Source organism: Quercus suber, unplaced genomic scaffold (genome assembly GCF_002906115.3).
Source record: "Quercus suber isolate HL8 unplaced genomic scaffold, Cork oak 2.0 scaffold_137, whole genome shotgun sequence".
Lineage (NCBI taxonomy): Eukaryota > Viridiplantae > Streptophyta > Magnoliopsida > Fagales > Fagaceae > Quercus > Quercus suber.
In genome coordinates, this window is record NW_027069599.1 from 1,157,953 (window position 1) to 1,177,462 (window position 19,510).

The following is a 19,510-nucleotide window of genomic DNA, read 5'->3' on the forward strand; positions in this document are numbered from 1 at the left end:
TAAAGGAAGAAAGTGGATGGTGGTTGTTATTTGTGAAGAAAGAGAAACAACAAAAAAAATAAAGAAAAATTAATATTTTAAAGAAATATAGTGTATAAGTAGATAATCTGATGTGAGGTGTTTTCGAAAAGTGAATATGTAAAATAAAAAAAAAGTAGGTTTTTTTTGTTAAAATAGATAGAAATTTTTTCATGAGCTAAGGTGAATAGGAGACCAAAGTATGAAAAAAAAAGTCATAAAACCAATTTTTTAATACATTGAAATACACTAGTCTATTAAAAGATGCAAATCAATGGTGCAATCAGTAAAGTGTCACAAATTTCATTCTTAATGTGAAAAAAAATAAGGAATTACATGAAATAATTTTATTCTTCATGGGCAACTTTTATAAGTTGGATGGGCTGATTTTGTAAGGTTGATAGCTTTTAGGACTGAAAAAGAATAGTGACTGGGTTCATCAAGCTCTCTTTCTTATTGATTTATTTAATAGTAATTATAATAATAACAAATAAGAATGATAATCACTCGGTGCATTAAATTTAATAAGAAATTGATCAATTTTTCTTACAAAGAAACAAAATTAGGGATGACTCTACATGAAAGTGATTGGGTTCATCAAGCTCTCTTTCTTATTGATTTATTTAATAGTAATTATAATAATAACAAATAAGAATGATAATCACTCGGTGCATTAAATTTAATAAGGAATTGATCAATTTTTCTTACAAGGAAACAAAAATAGGGATGACTCTATAGGCAAAAGTTGTTTTCAAGTTTGTATGGAAATAATGGAATGGAACCTTAGCTTCATGGAAGCTATTTGTTGACTCATGGCTTGAGTCTTGAGTCATGGCTTCAATTGGATATGAAGGTGAATGGAACATCTTTCACATCACCCACACCAAATTTGTCCATTATTGTCGGAAGCCTCTTACCATTGAATATCCAGGTAAGTTCTTTTACCCTCCAATAACTTTTCAAATTATAAAAAGAAATTTATGTTCACAATATTTTCACAACAAATTCTAATAGACAGGTTATTACTAGCTGTTATTGGTGATAAAAAAAAGAAGAAGTAATTTTAGTAAGGGTTTAAATTAAAACCAGTAACAACAAACCATCAAAGATTTGTAGTGAAAATATTGTGTACGTAGCATTTTTCTTTAATAAATTCTATAAAAGTTTTGTAACTTAATTGATATTTAATAATGGAATATATTGGCCTAAGTGGTATATCTTCAAGTACAATGTCCTTGAAAGTTGGGCATAGAGGTTGCAGATGCAACAACTAATATTTAGTAGATATTCTAAGCAATCTTTTAACAAAGAAAAAAAATTACACTTTCTATTATTTATAGCAAAAGGTATGTGTTTTAATTACCCCACCCCATTGTCAATTTAATAGAAAAAATAAATAAATCCATGAGTTCAATTAGAGCATTCACACAAGCTCATAGAAAATAACATAAAGCCTAAAGAATTCAAAAAATCACCAACATCATATCATGAACTAGTTATGCAAAATAGGGGGGGTCGTTTGGTAATGTTGTTTTAATAACGTTGTTTGTATTTTTTGAAATATATGTGAGTGAAAAAGTATATGAAAATGCATATAATGTTATTAAACATGTTGCTAAAATGCTTGTGCAAGATAATTTTTTATTATTTCTTTACGTTTCTTGAGGACCAAAAAAAGTGAATAATAGTCATGTGTGAAAAGAGAAAAAAAAATTGATATTTTAATTTAATAAAATATATAATAAATAATTAGATTTTGTTGACTCATGACTTGAGTCATGGGTCATTGCTTCAATTGGATATGAAAGTGCATGGAACATCCCCACACCAAACATGTCCATTATTTTTTTGGGGGGGGGGGGGGAGAGGAGGAAGGGGGTGTTATTCTTCCCAAGCTTTTCAAATAGTTAATAAATTTTTTATGCCAACCTTTGAGCTCAACAAGGTGGTATTTCTTAAAGTGTCCAAAATATGGATGATTTTTTTTTTTAGTCTAGTGTCATAATTTTTCATTCATTCTAATTTGAGGTTTACATTTTCTCACTAATATTATGCATTTAGAACTACTTGATGATGTTATAAAATAGTTTAACTATTTAATTCGTCCATATGGTTCGTCCACAGGAAAGGGATGAGTTGGCTATAAGCTCGTCCATCCGTCTATCCGGATGGACGTTCATCCGAGTATTGACTCGTCCATCAATCTAGTAAGATGGACGAGTGTACTGGACATTCCCCTTTAAGCAGACTCCATTTTCCTATCAGACTAACTGTTCCTTCCAATAAAACGGTTATAGTTAATAAACCCCAAATAATATAACTTCCATGGTGGTTATGGAAGTTATCTCCGAATCCTCCGAAACCCACAACGGTAGGAGAAATAATTGTCTGAAGCGAACACTATATAAAGGCTCTTCTACAAGAAGGTAAGATTCATTCAAAGATTTCCATAGGAAAAAGACTTCTCTTTGCTGAGAATTACAAACTCACTGACTTGATCATCAGAGGATCTTTGGCCGGCCTCCACCGGTCTCCTCTGACTTCTTGTTTGTTATTTTCAGGATTCAGCCTGTAGATCGTTAACACCCGAGACTTTCAACCTACTGATTCACGAGAACCATCAGTTGGCGCCATTTGTGGGGATCAGGACCGAATCCCCACTTGAAAAGATTGCAAAGATTAACTAAGGAATGAAAATTCCTATTAGCGTGAAGACGAGCCCTATGGACATGGTCACGATGGAATTTGCTCAAAGATGAACGTTTAACACCTGTGAAGCAAATAATACATGAGTTAGAAACATTGAGATAAGATATATGTATACAAAAAGAGGGAGAGAAAAATAACAGGGGAAAGACGTACTCTCAGGACGCAGGTTCCCTAAATCTCCAGTGTAAGGAGCAAAAGGGTCCCTTCCAACATCTACAAGATTTTCAGACCAAAAACCAGAGACGAAAATAAATTCCGCCTTCCAATTCCTTTCAGACGAGGGCAAGGACTTGATCAATCTACAATCCCTGCCCCTTGCTGTAAATTGGTGAAAGCTAAGAGATTGGCTTATCTCTGAGGGTTTATAACAGAAAAGAAACTCGTCCATAGTAAGAGGACGATCTCTTCCAAATACTTTTTTCCACAAAATTTGCATTGAGATAATTAATCTCCACGCATTTGGATTGAACTGACATACACCCAAACCTAACCTAACTAACAATTCTCTAGCAAATGAATTTAAAGGAAACCTAAGACCCCCCAAGAAGTAGGCTTCATAGACGCCTATTCCAAAACGGGGATTGCAGCACCATTCTCCATGAACGGCTAACCTTGGGTTGAATTCGTCCGGAATCTGATACCACGTCCTAAGATTGGCAAGCCTTTGCTCAAATGTTTTGGAATGAACATTTACTATACAACTATAGACGACCTCTTCTTCGTCCATAGGGTTGGACGAGGGAACATTAGACGAGGTACCAACTTGGGAACCTGAAGCTTTCCTAAGTTGCTCTTGAAGAGCTTTTATAGGAAACCCAAGAACACCAGAGATATATTCCTCGTTCGTAGAACCTCCTTTGCTACTATAATTACTATTATTGGAACCACTATAACTGGTGGAATCCTAATACTCGTCTATAGCCTTTTTTGTACTATTTCAAGATGAAGAAATAACTGTTGCTGACATTTTAAGGAAAAAGGAAAACCTAAAGACAAGAAAAAAGAGAGTACCTAGCTCTAGACGAAAGGAGACTATGGATGCGAAGAGACTTCTAGACGAGGCTCTAGACGAGGGATTTCAAGAAGAAAATTTCAGAAAATGTGAAGGGTACAGGAGGGATTCCACTATTTATAGAAAACCCAACAGGGCACTTAAAGCAACACAAACCAATTAGAAGATGCCACGTGGCATGTGCCTCAAAAGAATAAAACGATGCAACCAGAAACCAACAGAATTACGACACGTAGCACATCCCATAAATGCGTCCAACAAAAAAAAGTGATTTGAAAACATATATTTCCTTAGACGACCTATGGACTGGGGGCAACTGATGATGTTATAAAATAGTTTAACTATTTAATTCGTCCATATGGTTTGTCCACAGGAAAGGGATGAGTTGGCTATAAGCTCGTCCATCCGTCTATCCAGATGGACGTTCATCTGAGTATTGACTCGTCCAAGTATTGACTCGTCCATCAATCTAGTAAGATGGATGAGTGTACTGGACATTCCCCTTTAAGCAGACTCCATTTTCCTATCAGACTAACTGTTCCTTTCAATAAAATGGTTATAGTCAATAAACCCCAAATAATGTAACTTCCATGGCGGTTATGGAAGTTATCTCCGAATCCTCCGAAACCCACAACGGTAGGAGAAATAACAGTCTCAAGCGAACACTATATAAAGGCTCTTCTACAGGAAGGTAAGATTCATTCAGAGATTTTCATAGGAAAAAGACTTCTCTTTACTGAGAATTACAAACTCACACTTCTCTTTACTGAGAATTACAAACTCACTGACTTGATCATCGGAGGATCTTTGGCTGGCCTCCGCCGGTCTCTTCTGACTTCTTGTTTGTTATTTTCAAGATTTAGATTGTAGATCGTTAACGCCCGAAACTTTGAGCCTACTAATTCACAAGAACCATCACTACTAATATAACTAGGAGTGTCGTGAGACGAGCTTAAAAAATTGAACAAATCTACATATGGACATATATGATTTCAATGCTTTTCGTGTTTATTTTTGAAGTTACACTCATGCCACTTCTGATTGTATTAATAGTTCTAAATATGTAATATTAGTAGAAAAATGTGTAAACCTCAAATTAAAATAAATGAAAAATTATGATACTAAAAAAAAAAAAAAAAAAAAAAAAGTCTCATTACATGCGCCGTGTGATGAATCTAGTATTATTTTAATAGATTGTATATTAAAATAGGAAATGAAACGTACGATGTATTATTAAGTGACGAGGTGTTAAAGTTGATAAACTAGGTGCTACATGGGAATGATCTGACAAATTCTAACCCCCTATGCAGGGCAATGGGCCAATGTCACTGCTAATCATTGCCCGGATTGAGCATCTTTATCTTTATTGAGTGGTAGTGGCCCTAGTATCGAGATAAAAATAAATCAATACGCGGATTCCTCATGGCTTTTCAAAGGGGGAATAAAGAGGGCCTCCTTTATATGACTAAATTACCTCCCTTTTGTGAAAAGTCGTTCTAAAAGATCAAAAGGGAACTTCCACTAATTAAAGTGAGTAGACATACTGCACCATCAAAATTTAAGAGTATTTAAAAAAATGACCGAAATTTTTCACCGAGGGTGACAAGGTGTCCTACACGTTCCACATTTTCCACAAGGAGAGAAAAAATTCACGTCAATTGATTTGATTAGAAATCCCTCTTCCACGAAGTTTCCTCAATGCAATTTTCCACTGAGGGTATCCTACACATTTTGCATTTTTCACAAGGAAAGAAAAACTTCACGTCAATTGATTTGATTAGAGATCCCTCTTCCACAAACTTTCCTCAATGCCATTTTCAACTGAGGGTGACAGGGTGTCCTACAAGTTCTGCATTTTCCACAAGGAGAGAAAATTTTCACATCAATTGATTTGATCAAAGATCCCTCTTCCACGAACTTTCCTCCATGCAATTTTCCATCGGGTGTCCTACACATTCTGCATTTTCCACATAGAGAAAAAGTACAAACAAATTTATCACTGTAGCTTCTCAATTTCGTCTAAGAGCTTAAAAAAAAAGAGGTGAATACTCTCTTTCACAAATTTTTTTTTCTTTTGCTGAATTTTTTATTGTTTCTTAACCCTCGAGCTAATGAAATTTTATTTATTTATTTATAATTCTACTTTGTGTTGACACGTTTTAGTGTTATATTTTTTAAGTCTCCTCTTTTCCTCTTATAATTTATGTTGATTTTAGTTTGGATTAATATTTAGTTATTTTGAAAATGAATATTTAAGTTTATATTCAAACAAAATCTGCTTGGTAATATATTTAAATATGCCTACATGTTGTGTTAGTAATAAATTATTATATTGTTTATCTTTATCGCCTTTAGTTTATTTTTAATTTTGGTTAAGATAATTTTATAATTTTGTAGTAAGTTTTGATTATCATGATAATCTCCTAAATTAAGAGAAGAAGAAATTTGTATAATATATTTGAAATTTTGAAAGTTTAGTTTTACAAAAAAACAAATTAGAAAAACATAATGCACTATAATAGTGGTTAAAGAATATGGACCACTAGTTTTGATTATCATGATAATCTCCTAAATTAAGAGAAGAAGAAATTTGTATAATATATTTGAAATTTTGAAAGTTTAGTTTTACAAAAAAACAAATTAGAAAAACATAATGCACTATAATAGTGGTTAAAGAATATGGACCACATTTGAAAAAATATCAATCAAACACACCCAAATATAAAATAATAGAATGTTATATTTACGGAAATAGAGCGATGGAAAATAGTTGTAGAAATTGTTTCATTTTTACAGGGAACAAATTTTCTTCAACAAATTTTAGAAAACAAATTACGCATTATATTACGTTCTTGACATTAGTAACATAAACCTTTAGTCTCTCAGCTATTTGACTTAATGCTCTGTTATGATCGAGTCGTGTTAGGCACGTGATGTTTTTCGCTGGGATTGAAGGAGCAAATTCTTTCAAGATGGGAGCATTGGTGTTTGCAGGGTTGGCAACAACTAGCACTTGCATAATGAAGCAATGAAAGGGCATCACCGAAGGAAACAACATTCTTCTCAAAAAAAAGAAAAAAAAGAAGAAAACACTTGGGAAACAATATTAATTCAAAAAATTAGCCGCATAACAGTGAATATTAAAAAAAGAAAAAGAAAAAAAGAACTCTTTAAAGATTTCAATCTTTCAACATTTGTAATCATTAGAAATCTGACAATATGCTTGATTATGAATAAGTTGGAAACAGACATATAGTATGTGTTTGGATTTTATGTTCACGGCTGCATTTCGCGTGTTTTCTCTTCCTTTTTTTTTTTCAGCCCACATCGCGTGTTTTCTCTTCCTTTTTTTTGTCAGCCCACAATAGTTGACAAGTCAACTGTAAACAGTATTTCTATGCACTGTTCACAAATCTCACGCATTACACTTTTTAGCAATTTTTTTAATTAAAAATAATCTCACAGTATTATTCACACATTTAAGAATTATTTCGCTATAGTATTTTCAGTTTTCAATTTTAACAAAGTAAGGATTATACAATCGGATTCATAAGAAATCTGGTTTTCACTTAATATGTTCGTTAATGAGTTGTAAACGGTCAAACTACTTATTGTCCCAAAAACTTAGGTTTTTGTAAAGAGATTATGTGGGCTTATTGGGCTTGCTATAAGGTGCAGTTTACCCAAGTGCTTGACCGCACCTCACCAGTGGAATAGTAAAACCGGTCTGCACGAGGTGCGGTGCAAGATACCGGTTCGGTGCGGTTAGTTCGGTGAATTCCTCAATTTTTTCAGAATCCAAATACAGAATTTAACACTCCCAAACCACAACATAATCATTAGATAACCCATATATTCTGAACCAAAAAAAAAAAAAAACATGCACGAAAGAAAACAAACAAAATATGCACAAATTCACAATCTCTCTAAAAAATATACCATTTCAAATCACGAGAAAAAAAAAAAAAAAAAAAAAAAAACCCTAAACTAAACTAAACTAAACCTAAGTCATACAAGATGAAACAAAACTATCAAAGGAAATAGATTAACAAACCTGATAGAACAAGGGGAGGGGAGAGACTGACAGCAAGTGGCGGGGCTGAAGAGAGGAGAGGCGGAGATGCTTGGGTAGGAAAGACTAACGGGAAGAGAGAGAGAAAGAGAGGTACGAAACTGATTGGGATGGGGATAAAAAATATTTAGGGTTTATAAAACGACAACGTTACAAGTTTTTTTTTTTTTTTTTCAATCTAATACCAAAACGACGTCGTTTTATTAAAATTAATATCAGGCTCAAACGGCGTCGTTTTGGTATTGTAGAGTTAATATTTAGAAACCCCTACGTCTTATATTATTCTCTCTTGCGCCGTTTCCCCTTCTTCCTCAGCCTTCCTTCCTTACCTCTCTCTACTGAAACTCTCACCGGTCAGTTCCTGCCTATGTCAGTATCTCTCTCTGAAGAAGCTAATTTGTTCCTACAAGATGGATCATCTGCTTATGAATATACGACCACTCTTCTCACTAACCTACCATCCCATCTTTCTTCTGTTCCTCTCTTTATCCATCTCTAAATTTTCCTTAGCTACCACACTTTCAAACGAAACTGATAAACTTGCACTGCTCCAATTCAAGTCCCACATAGATAGCCCTCTGGCTTCTTGGAATCACTCTTTCCATTTCTGCCACTGGGTTGGGTCACTTGTGGCAACAAACACCAAAGAGTCATTGGTTTGGACCTAAAAAACAATAAGTTGGTAGGCACCATATCACCCCACATTGGAAATCTTTCTTTCCTTCGATCCCTCAACCTTGCAAGTAACTCTTTCCATGGTGGAATTCCCTCAGAAGTTGGTTACTTGACCAGGCTTCGAAATTTGAACCTGAGTCATAATCCAACATTGGGAGGGGAAATTCCTGTCAATCTTTCTCACTGTTCCAACCTACAGTATCTTGATCTCCAGTACAGCGATTTAGTACAAGGAATCCCTTCAGAACTTGGCTTTTTGTCAAAACTTCAGAAACTAATTCTTCACAACAATCATCTAAGTGGAAGGTTCCCACCTTCTCTGGGGAACTTGTCCTCTCTCCAAAAACTTTCGTTTGCATATAACAATTTGGAGGGAGAAATCCCAAATACAGTAGCCCAAATGAAAAGCTTGACAACTTTTGTTGTAGGTGTAAATCATCTTTCTGGTGTGTTTCCACCTTCCCTATACAATTTATCATTGCTCACACGTATTGTCTTGACTGATAACAACTTCACTGGTAGCCTCAGCCCCGACTTGGGCATTGTTCTTCAAAATCTGCAGATACTGGATATAGGAAGAAACCAATTTACAGGAACAATTCCAGTTTCATTTTCCAATGTGTCAGACATTCAAAGGCTTGATATCCCAGAAAATCAATTTACAGGAACCATTACTATGAGTTTTGGTAATCTACTAAATCTTCGAGGGTTTGGTGCTTATTCTAATCTTCTAGGAAATAACTCAGTTGATGATTTGAGTTTTCTGAGTTCTTTGAACAATTGCAGCCAGTTAAACTATCTGGTTGTCGACTACAACCAGCTTGGAGGTGAGTTGCCTAACTCCATAACAAACCTCTCAATCCAATTATTATGTCTCGGGCTAGGAGGCAATTCTATTGGTGGGAGCATACCAACACGAATATCAAATCTTGTTAGCCTAACTCAACTTGACCTGGGATCTAACTTGTTAACAGGGAATATTCCATCTTCAATTGGAAAGCTCACAAACTTGAACGCTTTGTACTTGGATGAAAACAAATTGACTGGGGTGATCCCATCTTCCGTTGGCAACATGACTCAATTACTATACCTCCAATTGTTCAATAACAGCTTAGAAGGGAGCATACCCACTAGTGTTGGAAGGTGTAGCCACCTGCAAGAGGTAAGCCTTAGCAATAATAAATTAAATGGCACCATACCCGAGCAACTTTTTGGCCTTCCTCTAGTCCAAATTGATGTGTCTCATAACTCCTTGACCGGTTTTTTACCACCAGATTTTGGAAACCTGAAACTTCTTGTTGTACTAGACGTTTCATACAACAAATTTTCCAAAGAGATTCCAGCCCAGCTAGGGGACTGTTTGGCCTTAGAAGAACTTGACATGCAAGGCAACTCCTTTGAAGGAACCATTCCAGACCTAAGTAAGTTAAAAGGTATTCAATATCTTGATCTTTCCCACAACAACTTGTTCGGCCAAATCCCAAGCTATATGGTTAATTTTCCCGTGTTGCAAACTTTAAACCTCTCTTTCAACAATCTTGAGGGAGATGTACCTGTAGAAGGGGTCTTCAGAAATGCTAGTGCATTTGAAGTCAAAGGCAACACTGGTCTTTGTGGGGGGATCCAAGAGCTGCATTTGCCTGCATGCCCCATTCAAAGATCCAAGAAACACAAAAAGCATTTTGCTTTTAAATTGATACTGGCAATAAGCATTGCAGCTGCTTTCTGCTTGACATTGTTTTCTTTGATGGCTCTTTCCTGGTTGAAAAAGTCGAAGAAAAAAAGCCTTTCCATTTCCACCTTTGGACCCTCCTACCAAAAGATCTCTTATAAAGAATTACACAATGCAACTAATGGATTCTCTTTGGAGAATTTGATTGGTTCAGGTAATTTTGGTAGTGTCTATAAAGGAAAACTTGGTCCAGATGAAACACATGTTGCAGTCAAGATACTCAATCTTCAAAAGCAAGGAGCTTCCAAGAGTTTCATTGCCGAATGTGAAGCCTTGAGGAACATCCGGCATCGAAACCTCGTTAAGATTCTAACTGCTTGTTCGAGTATTGATTTTAAGGGCAATGATTTTAAAGCTTTAGTATATGAGTTCATGCCAAATGGAAGCTTGGAGATGCAGTTACATCCTGAAGATGGGCTCAAGCAATTGAGAAGTTTAAATCTTCTTCAAAGAATCAACATTGCTATAGACGTGGCTTCGGTTTTGCTTTATCTTCATCATCACTGCCAAACCCCTATTATTCATTGTGATCTAAAGCCAAGCAATATTCTTCTCGATGATGATATGATTGCTCATACAAGTGATTTTGGTTTGGCTAGACTCCTTTCGAAATCTGGGAAGGAAGCTTTTCTTAATCAATTAAGCTCAGCAGGGATTAAGGGAACTGTTGGATATGCTGCTCCAGGTAATGTATCATGATTTCACTCAATTCTAAAAGTATTAACGTATAATGAATGCATCAATAATCAAAACAGGGATGACCCGTATTGAATATTTATATACGAACTTCACCAAATCACTAGTTTCATAGCATTGACTAAGAATTGTTCTTAGTGTATGAAAGTGCTCTAAATTTTTGCAGAGTATGGAATGGGTAGTCAACTTTCAACTAATGGGGATGTGTACAGCTTTGGGATTCTCTTATTGGAGATGTTAACTGGAAGAAGACCCACTGATAAACTATTCAAAGATGACCTGAACCTTCATAACTTTGTTAAGTTGGCATTGCCAGGACAAGTGATGGAGATTGTGGACCATTCAATTTTCAACAAAGCAAGAGAAAATGATAACATGGTTTCGAGTTGGAGTGACTGGACAAGTGGACAGACTGAATGCTTGATATCAGTCTTTTAGATTGGACTTGCATGTTCAGCACAATCTCCTATAGACAGAATGGACATGAACAGAGTAGCCTTGGAATTGCTTTCAATTAAAAGGCAAATTCCTTTGGAAGCTTAACGTTACAGACAAAGCCCAAGAATAGGTATCCACAGTAGTTAATTAGGTTTTTATATTTATTTAGTTATTCTATAGTCAAGGGTATTTTAATAATTATATAATTGTTGGGTATGGGCTGGGTTTTCTTCTATTAATAAGTAAGTCTTATTTAATTTATGGGTTTATACGTATGGTTTTTTGTTTAATTCAATTAGTAAGTTGTCATGTACGGTTAATATTGTAATGTTTTATGTAAGATGGTTTTGAAGAATATTGTACATATATTATAGCATAATGGTAAGTGAATTCAAATTCTTAGTCGTATGACCTATAATAATTTAGTTTTGTTTTTAATACTTTATAAATTTGATGTTTTTTTAGGACTTACGAAATAATATAAAGTCACTGAACACATATGAGTAATAACATGGAACTGATTTTTGGATTTGGGGAGGTGCTTGGTGAACTAGTCTACATTTTTGCCAACACATGAAATAAGATAAATCAGGACACATCTTGTTCTGTCATTGTTCCAAAGCTTATAAGTGACTGATAAAATTTGTAAATAAAGTTGGGATGGAAATTGGAAATCCCTTTTTTCTTTTCATGTATTATCAAGTCTTCTTCATTATTCTCCAGGGAAGATGGTTTTATTGTTAGTTGAGGCATGAATGGGCCACTTCTTTTTCGTCAATGAGGTCTTTTGTTGTTGCATCCATCTTTGCCCTTGAGAACTCATCGATCTCGAGCCTTGCCAATGTGTAAGCAGGTTCCAAACACTAAGTGCACTGAAATAGTCTCATGCAAGTAGTATTAAAACATTTGGACCATTTTTTACAACATTTTGGAATATATAACATGCTAATTGCTAACACAAAAGTATAATAGGCTATCATAATTTCAAAACCCAAAGTTTGGGAAAATAACTAACCAAACAATAAACAGAATTCAGAACAAACCTTGAGGTTAGTTGCGGTAGCGCCAGCTCCAGAACGACGAGTGCGGCAGCGCCAGCGGCGGGGTGGAGCTCCAGTCCGGTGGTAAGAGGAGAGGAGTAGATGGAATAGGTCTAGGCATGTTTGATAGAGTCTGCTCTCTGATACGTGTGTGAGGAATATAATTGTGTGTAAGAGGGTGTACGGGTTTTTCATTAAATGTATGATGTAGCAAACACTGATTGGTGGCGTAAATCTGGCCTTTTATGCCAGCTCCTGACCGCATGTTTTCTCATGTGAATATTGTCAACATAACTAGGTTGTTAAAGATCCTGCAAAGGGTTGCAACCTAAAATTTCAACATGCACACTACTTTACCCCACTCCAACCTAAAACTTTGTTGTTTAATAATTTTTCAATATCAAAGCCAGGTCCTAACAGGATTCTCAAGACAAATTGAAGTATATAATTTTTTTTTTTTTTTGATAAGTACAAATTCAAGTATAAAAATTGTTACCACCTACGCCCTAAAAATTGGGATCCCTGGGTTAGGTAATTGGCATGTAGATACTACTTGACAGTACACCTGAAGCTATTGCTTAAAAGAAGCAAGATAATCTACGGAGAGACATAATTTCACTAGGTCAATTTTCTCTTCAAAGATGACCAATGACTATTTATTTTGAGGGGAAGGGATTGCTACAATTACCAAAATCCTAAATGTTGATAAAATTATGTAGTTGACTTAGATACAAGTTATACTAGAACAATAATTAAATAATTAAATTTACCATTTCCTAATAGTTTTAAACTTTTAGAACAAGTAGTAGTTTATCATGGTATGTGGTCTGAATTTGAACCCTACGTTACTATACCTCTCATTTGAAAAGTTTAAAGTAGTTTATCAACCTATGTTTCCAAGTGATTTAAACATGTGAAAGTGGTAACAGACAAACATGTTGGATATGTTGAGATACCAATGATCATCAACAACATGCTCTCTGATCGGTCTATCTCCATTTCTGGTGGTGAAAGTCGCGTGATTGACATCAGGATATTGAGTTGTAGAGTAATTTCCCCAGATGATTACGTTCTTGATATCACTAACATGAATCTTTAGCCTCTCAGCTATTTGGCCCAAAGCTCTGTTGTGATCAAGTCGTGTTAGGCATGTGATGTTTTTCTTTGGGATTGAAGGAGAAAATTGTTTTAAGATGAGTGGATTAGTGTTTGCTGGGTTGGCAACAACTAACACCTGCCAAATAAACATAATGAAAATGCATCAACTTAGGCAATGATATCGATTCCAAAAATGTAATTTTAGTTTATGAAAGGGTCTAAGAATATATTCCTAATTTCAATAAAGAATTTGTAAATTTTTTTTTGACTTTATAAAAAACGTTTTCGTGCATTGCAAGGGTTTGTAGATTGCAATCCTAATGTGCAATCAAACAATAAGAAGAAGAAAAAAATTGTTTAAATTTCCACGTCAGCACAATATTTAAATAAAATTATCATTTTATTTAAATAAAATTAATTTTGTTTAGTCCAAACGTAACAAAGAGTAAAACTCTATCTCTATAACAAGTCCATCTTAAACTCAAACTCATCATTATCATTTTTAAAATAAAATTATTTTTTTAATCCAAACTTAATAAGGAGTAAAACTTTATCTCTCTAACAAGTCCATTTTAAACTCAAACTCATCATTACCATTTTTTTAAACAATATTATTTTTGTTTAATCCAAACTTAATAAGGAATAAAACTCTATCTCTCTAACAAGTTCAACTTAAACTCAAACTCAAACGTTAATAATTTATCTCCAAATTTGCGAGATTAATCATGAACACTATAAAAGCAATGCAAACACCAATATATATATATTTTTTTAAGCCGAGTAGAGGTATGAGCTCTTCTTATATTATTTTTATTCTCCTCTACTTTGTTAAAAAAAAAAAAAATTTATTTTATGATTTTTCATGTATTTTTCAAAAAGTAATTTTCATACATGAACCGATAAAAAAGTTTGCAATAATTGAAATTATTCTTTTGAATGTAACCCATTTTTCTCTTATATTTCTCTATTGTTTAGTTTTTTTTTTTTTTTTTCAATAATTCTAAGTAGTGAATCATCTAATTCTTTAATATTTTTTAGTCTTTTAGAAGTTTTAATATCTGAATTTTTGAGTTATTTTTTTGCAGTATCTGAAATTGTCTGACAATTTTTTTGTAAGCAATTGGACGTTCAAGCAATACCTTCTTCATCAAATTGTAACACAAATTGAAGTCATACAAGAGCGAATTATGCAATGGTGTAGTTTCTTAATCAATTTAAAATTTTATAAAATTATTTTAATTAACCTCACAAATAGGTAGGTTCCCGTGCAGAGCATGAATGAGCGACTAGTATCTTTATAGATGGGAAATGAACAACCAAGGCATGTGATTTGGGGTTTTCTACTTATCTAAACAGGACACGCAAGACTTTTATTTATATAAAATTTATAAATTAAATTTAAAGAAGTCCATAAAAGTTATCTCATTTAAAGATTATATATAACTTAATTCAACTTAACAGTGTTTATTTAAACTTTTAGATTATAAATACTTTATTTAAAATCCATTATATTTTCTTTTAGATATGCAAAAGTACTAATGATTTTTTTTTTTTAGGTTTTCAATTGATAAAATGATTAATGAAGTAAATCTTCATGTAACAATTGATTTGAAGTTTCTCTTTCATTTAGTTTTTATCTTTTAAATAAAAATATTAATATACGTGTAGATAATTTCATACTATAGACATGAAAAGCAAAAAATAAAAATAAAAAATAAAATCTCCTTTTGAGATTGTATTGAAACACTGATGGGTCGGGTTGTTCAGGTCCTTACTCAGCCCTACTTTGAATTTATGCAAACTAGTTACAAGAGGATGTGATTTTTCCAAACACCTCTTAGGAAATTCAAGGTGGTCCTATATATCTTTAAGATGGTCGTTTCCAGAATGAGATATATTGCAAGTCAAGTCTAGAGAAAGAGATTCATGTTGTGGCTCTATCAAGTCTCTCATCTTTTCTCTTGCAAAATAACAAATGTTGATAACCACTTTACTTCATGGAGTTGATGACTTGACTAATAATTTGACTCCCATTTTATAAGATAGCGTGCACTCATGAGAACTCAATCACTAGGGCCCTGTTTGATTATTATTGGAGGTGGATTCATTTTCTCTTTTTATTTTCTAAACTCTTTTTTTGTTTCTCAAATCTTATATTCATTTTTTCTACTCAACCCATTTCATGTTTGGCATTATTTTCTAGTCTAGTTTTTGCTTCTTCTTTTTTATATATATATATATATATATATATTTTTTTTTTTCACTTTATATATTTCAATTAAAAATTTATCACAATTGAAAGAGAGAGTGTTTTTTTAAGGGACAAATCAATGTTAGAGGACCCACAGATTTGGTTTTTTACGAAAATGTAACAAATTCAATTTCAAGAAAATGAAAACACCAAAAAGTTGTATTTAGTTTTATATTCAAATCCTATATTTTTTTATACTGAAATTGAAAACCATAGTTGTCAGTATCGTACGATACACGATACGTATCATATCGTGTACAAAAAGTTTCATATCGTAAGGGCGTATCGTTAGTGCTCATGAATCGTCCGATACATAGGTGCGCATCGTATGAATCGTATTGTACGATACATAGACATGTGGATTTAAAATGAGTTTTTTTTGTTAAAATTTGTGATTTTATTTGATTTAAACAAGTTGTTAGACTTTGTTAACACAAAATTATTGGGAAACTTAATTAAGTCTAATGAAATAGCAAGTCCATGAGTTTTTTTCCTCCCTTCTCTTTCTCCTACAAAATTTAGACTATACTTATAACACTCACTTTCATATGTGCAAATTTATTTTCTATGTTATTAATAATGTATTAAATGAAAATATAATTATTCTTTATTTTGTTATTATTATTTTGAGTCTAAAAAGCTAGAATGCCAAGAAAAAATATAAAGAAAAAAAATATAGAATAAAAAACCAAAAAAGAAAAGTAAATGTTGATAATAATAAAAAAATATCTATGAAAAATAATTTTGCAAGATGCTGAACATGATGATATCATTGATTTAGATGGAGTTGATTAGCCAAGATGACGAAAAGATATTATTATTTTGGTTCATATATCATGTATTACTTTTGAGTTTAATCAATTTGAATGTACATGTTATAAACGTAAGTTAATTTGATTTATTTAGTTAGCTTTGTTAAATTTTATTACATAAGTAATAATTAAATTGGTCATTAGTTGAATATATTTTTAATTTATAATAAATATACTTTTTATATACATATATCTATAATTATTTTATAATTTTATTAGGTGTTTGTGTATCTTACGATACACGATTCAATATGATACACGATACAAAAAATAAAAAATCGATTCATGATACGATTCACGATTTGACAACTGTGTTAAAAACTGAATATAAATATAAAGCCAAACAAGTTTTTTAATGGTGGGTCCCACGAAAAACTAAAAATGAATATAGAATACACACCTTTTTTGCTCAAACCAAACTGGCCCTAGATTTGGGTATTTTTGTCGTTTTCACTTTTTTTTTTTTTTTTTCTTTCTTTGCATGAGAAGTTAAATTATTGAAATAAAGGAAAAAGCACATAGGTTAAACAGTCATTTCAACAAAACACTAGAGCTAGACTACCAACTACAACAGACTATTCGACTGAAACAGACTAAACTTTCCATCTACAAACAACTAAACATAAGAAAGATAACTGGAGATAATTTATTTGTTGTTTTAACTTTTAACTTACTTCCCAACGTTTAATTTGTTTTGTTCCTTAATTTTTGTTAGATATATGCTTGACAAAGATTAATTCAAATTCATTTTACAATTTGCAATCTTCTTTAGTGCTTATGAATTTCAATGATTTCAAGCGAATTCAGATTTTTGAATCCAATAGTTGTAGAGTGGATTCATTAAAATTTACTAAAAAAAAAACTTGAATATTTCAGCAGTAAAAGAAAAAAATAATAAATAACTTGTAAGCACATGAAATTTTACAGTTTCTTTTACTGACAAAATGAATGCAAAAAGTTACTAATAAGAGATAAAGTGAGAATTAATAAGAATGTTGAAATAAGAGTAATAAAGTTAAAGAATCTAATCATTATGAGAGATAGAGAGAGCAGCGGATGATAAGCCGAGTCATCGAGGAGAGTAAAGCTTTAGCGATTGCAAAGATTAGGAGAACTCACTACCACAATATCTCTCTCTTGGTATCAATTTTTTTTAGGGAAAAAAAAAATGAAATTATAGATTATTTTAATACAATGGGTTTAATGGATTATTAATTTCAATGATTTTTTTTTTCAATGAGTTTTATTGAATATTTTGTTCATTTATTCTGTTTAGTCTAATTTTGTTGTTGTTGTTTGAACTATTTTTATTATTATTTGGACTAACTTTTAGAGTTATGTCTAGGTGCATTATCAATATATTGATAGCCTTGACAGGTGGAGCAGCCACTACCGTCAATAAAGACCTCAGAGTCAATACTTGGTACCATCGCACAGGCAATACCACTTTCAACTTTGATAATGTTTGTAATTATCATTCATCATTACACACTTGAAGTCTGGTTTTCAACATCAAGAAGGGGCCTAACTCATCAAAGAGGACTAACCTCATGAAAGCTCTGTGGCTGTGGGTGTTCTTAGATATTTTTTTTTTCTTTTTTCCTTTTTCTAATTCTATTTCATAATTCCTTGAGTTCGAAATTAGTAATTGCATGGATGAGAAAGTAATCAAAGAATTTTGAAAGTTATAATAGTCATAACTATTATTTTAAACTTTGTAGTTTATAGGTGTAACAAATTAAATCTTGTAGTTTTAAAAGTAAAAAAAATTAAATTATAAAGTCTTAAAAAGGTAATAAATTAAAATCTTATGACATCTTTGGATAGTAATTGCACGACATGATCATGGTCACCATATTCTAGAAGACCAATTCACCAAGCAAATTAGACGAATTATAAAATTTGTATTACAATCTTTGATGTGACTGACTTGATCAAAGATTGAAGAAGGGTAATCTAATTAATTAAGAAAACTCTAGAAATACACTTATTTTCACGCCCAAACCTACAATATGCTTTAGTCTTAGCTTATGATAGTACACTCAAATTTACTTTTTCATCAAATATCCGTGGTAGTCTCATTTGTATATGCTGATATCCAATGACAAGTTACACCCAGTACTGAATTACTAGTTAATACGAGCAAAACTCATTCACTATTCCAATGAATATCAATGAATATAAATTTAGATATATAACCACTTAACGCCCTAAGAATATTATATATTATATAAACTATAAACTATAAATTATATAGCAATGAATTTTTTATATAAAAAAATATAGAATTAATAAATAGTAAGTAGAAAGTAATAATAGAAACATTATCTATTTATTTATTTTGAGAAAATTGTTAAGTTTGTTCTCTACCTATTCGCGTGACTCCTGTACACGGTGCGGTGCGGCCGGTTATGAGAGTGTTTTTAACACTGCACCTATAAGGTGCAGTTTCCCCAAGTGGAGTAGTAAAACCGGTCTGCACAAGGTGCGGTGCAAGATACCGGTTCGGTGCAGTTAGTTCGGTGAATTCCTCAAGTTTATCAGAACCCAAACACAGAATTTAACCCTCCAAAACCACAACATAATCATAACCCAAATATTCTGCAAAAAAAAAAAAAAAAAAAAAACCCTAAGTCATAAAAGATGAAACAAAACTATCAAAGGAAAATAGATTAACAAACCTGATAAAACAAGGGGGAGGGGAGAGGGTGAAACTCGAAGAACAAAGCATCAAGCAGTAGAGAATGGTGGCTGAAGAGGGAGGGGAGAGAGAGGAGAGGCGGAGATGCTTGGATAAGAAAGACTAACGGGAAGAGAGAGAGAAAGAGAGGTACGAAACTGATTGGGATGGGGATAAAAAATATTTAGGGTTTATAAAACGACAACGTTACATTTTTTTTTTTTTTTATAATCTAATACCAAAACGACGTCGTTTTATTAAAACTAATATCAGGATC

General features: G+C 32.8%; 1 protein-coding gene and 1 long non-coding RNA gene across 2 annotated transcripts; one reads left to right on the forward strand and one right to left on the reverse strand.

Moving 5' to 3' along the window:
• Positions 1-4,329: 4,329 nt before the first annotated feature.
• LOC112031739 (putative receptor-like protein kinase At3g47110) lies at positions 4,330-11,716 on the forward strand. Its single transcript, XM_065776594.1, has 4 exons — positions 4,330-4,430; positions 4,760-4,802; positions 8,386-10,903; positions 11,081-11,716. Exons 1-4 carry the CDS (start codon positions 4,330-4,332, stop codon positions 11,350-11,352), a joined length of 2,934 nt encoding a protein of 977 aa, XP_065632666.1. The 3' UTR covers positions 11,353-11,716.
• Positions 11,717-18,866: 7,150 nt separating this feature from the next.
• On the reverse strand, positions 18,867-19,449 carry LOC136068835 (uncharacterized). Its single transcript, XR_010630154.1, has 2 exons — positions 19,235-19,449; positions 18,867-19,154 (listed from the first exon to the last, which is right to left on the reverse strand). It is a non-coding gene; the product is annotated as an uncharacterized LOC136068835 (long non-coding RNA).
• Positions 19,450-19,510: the final 61 nt, after the last annotated feature.

Bases quoted from the DNA above. Each gene is read 5' to 3' on its own strand.
- LOC112031739 (XM_065776594.1), top strand. From the start codon at position 4,330: ATGGCGGTTATGGAAGTTATCTCCGAATCCTCCGAAACCCACAACGGT. The intron at 4,431-4,759 runs GTAAGATTCATT...TTATTTTTGAAG, and splicing joins AAAGGCTCTTCTACAGGAAG to TTACACTCATGCCACTTCTG. The intron at 4,803-8,385 runs GTAATATTAGTA...CCACATAGATAG, and splicing joins GTATTAATAGTTCTAAATAT to CCCTCTGGCTTCTTGGAATC.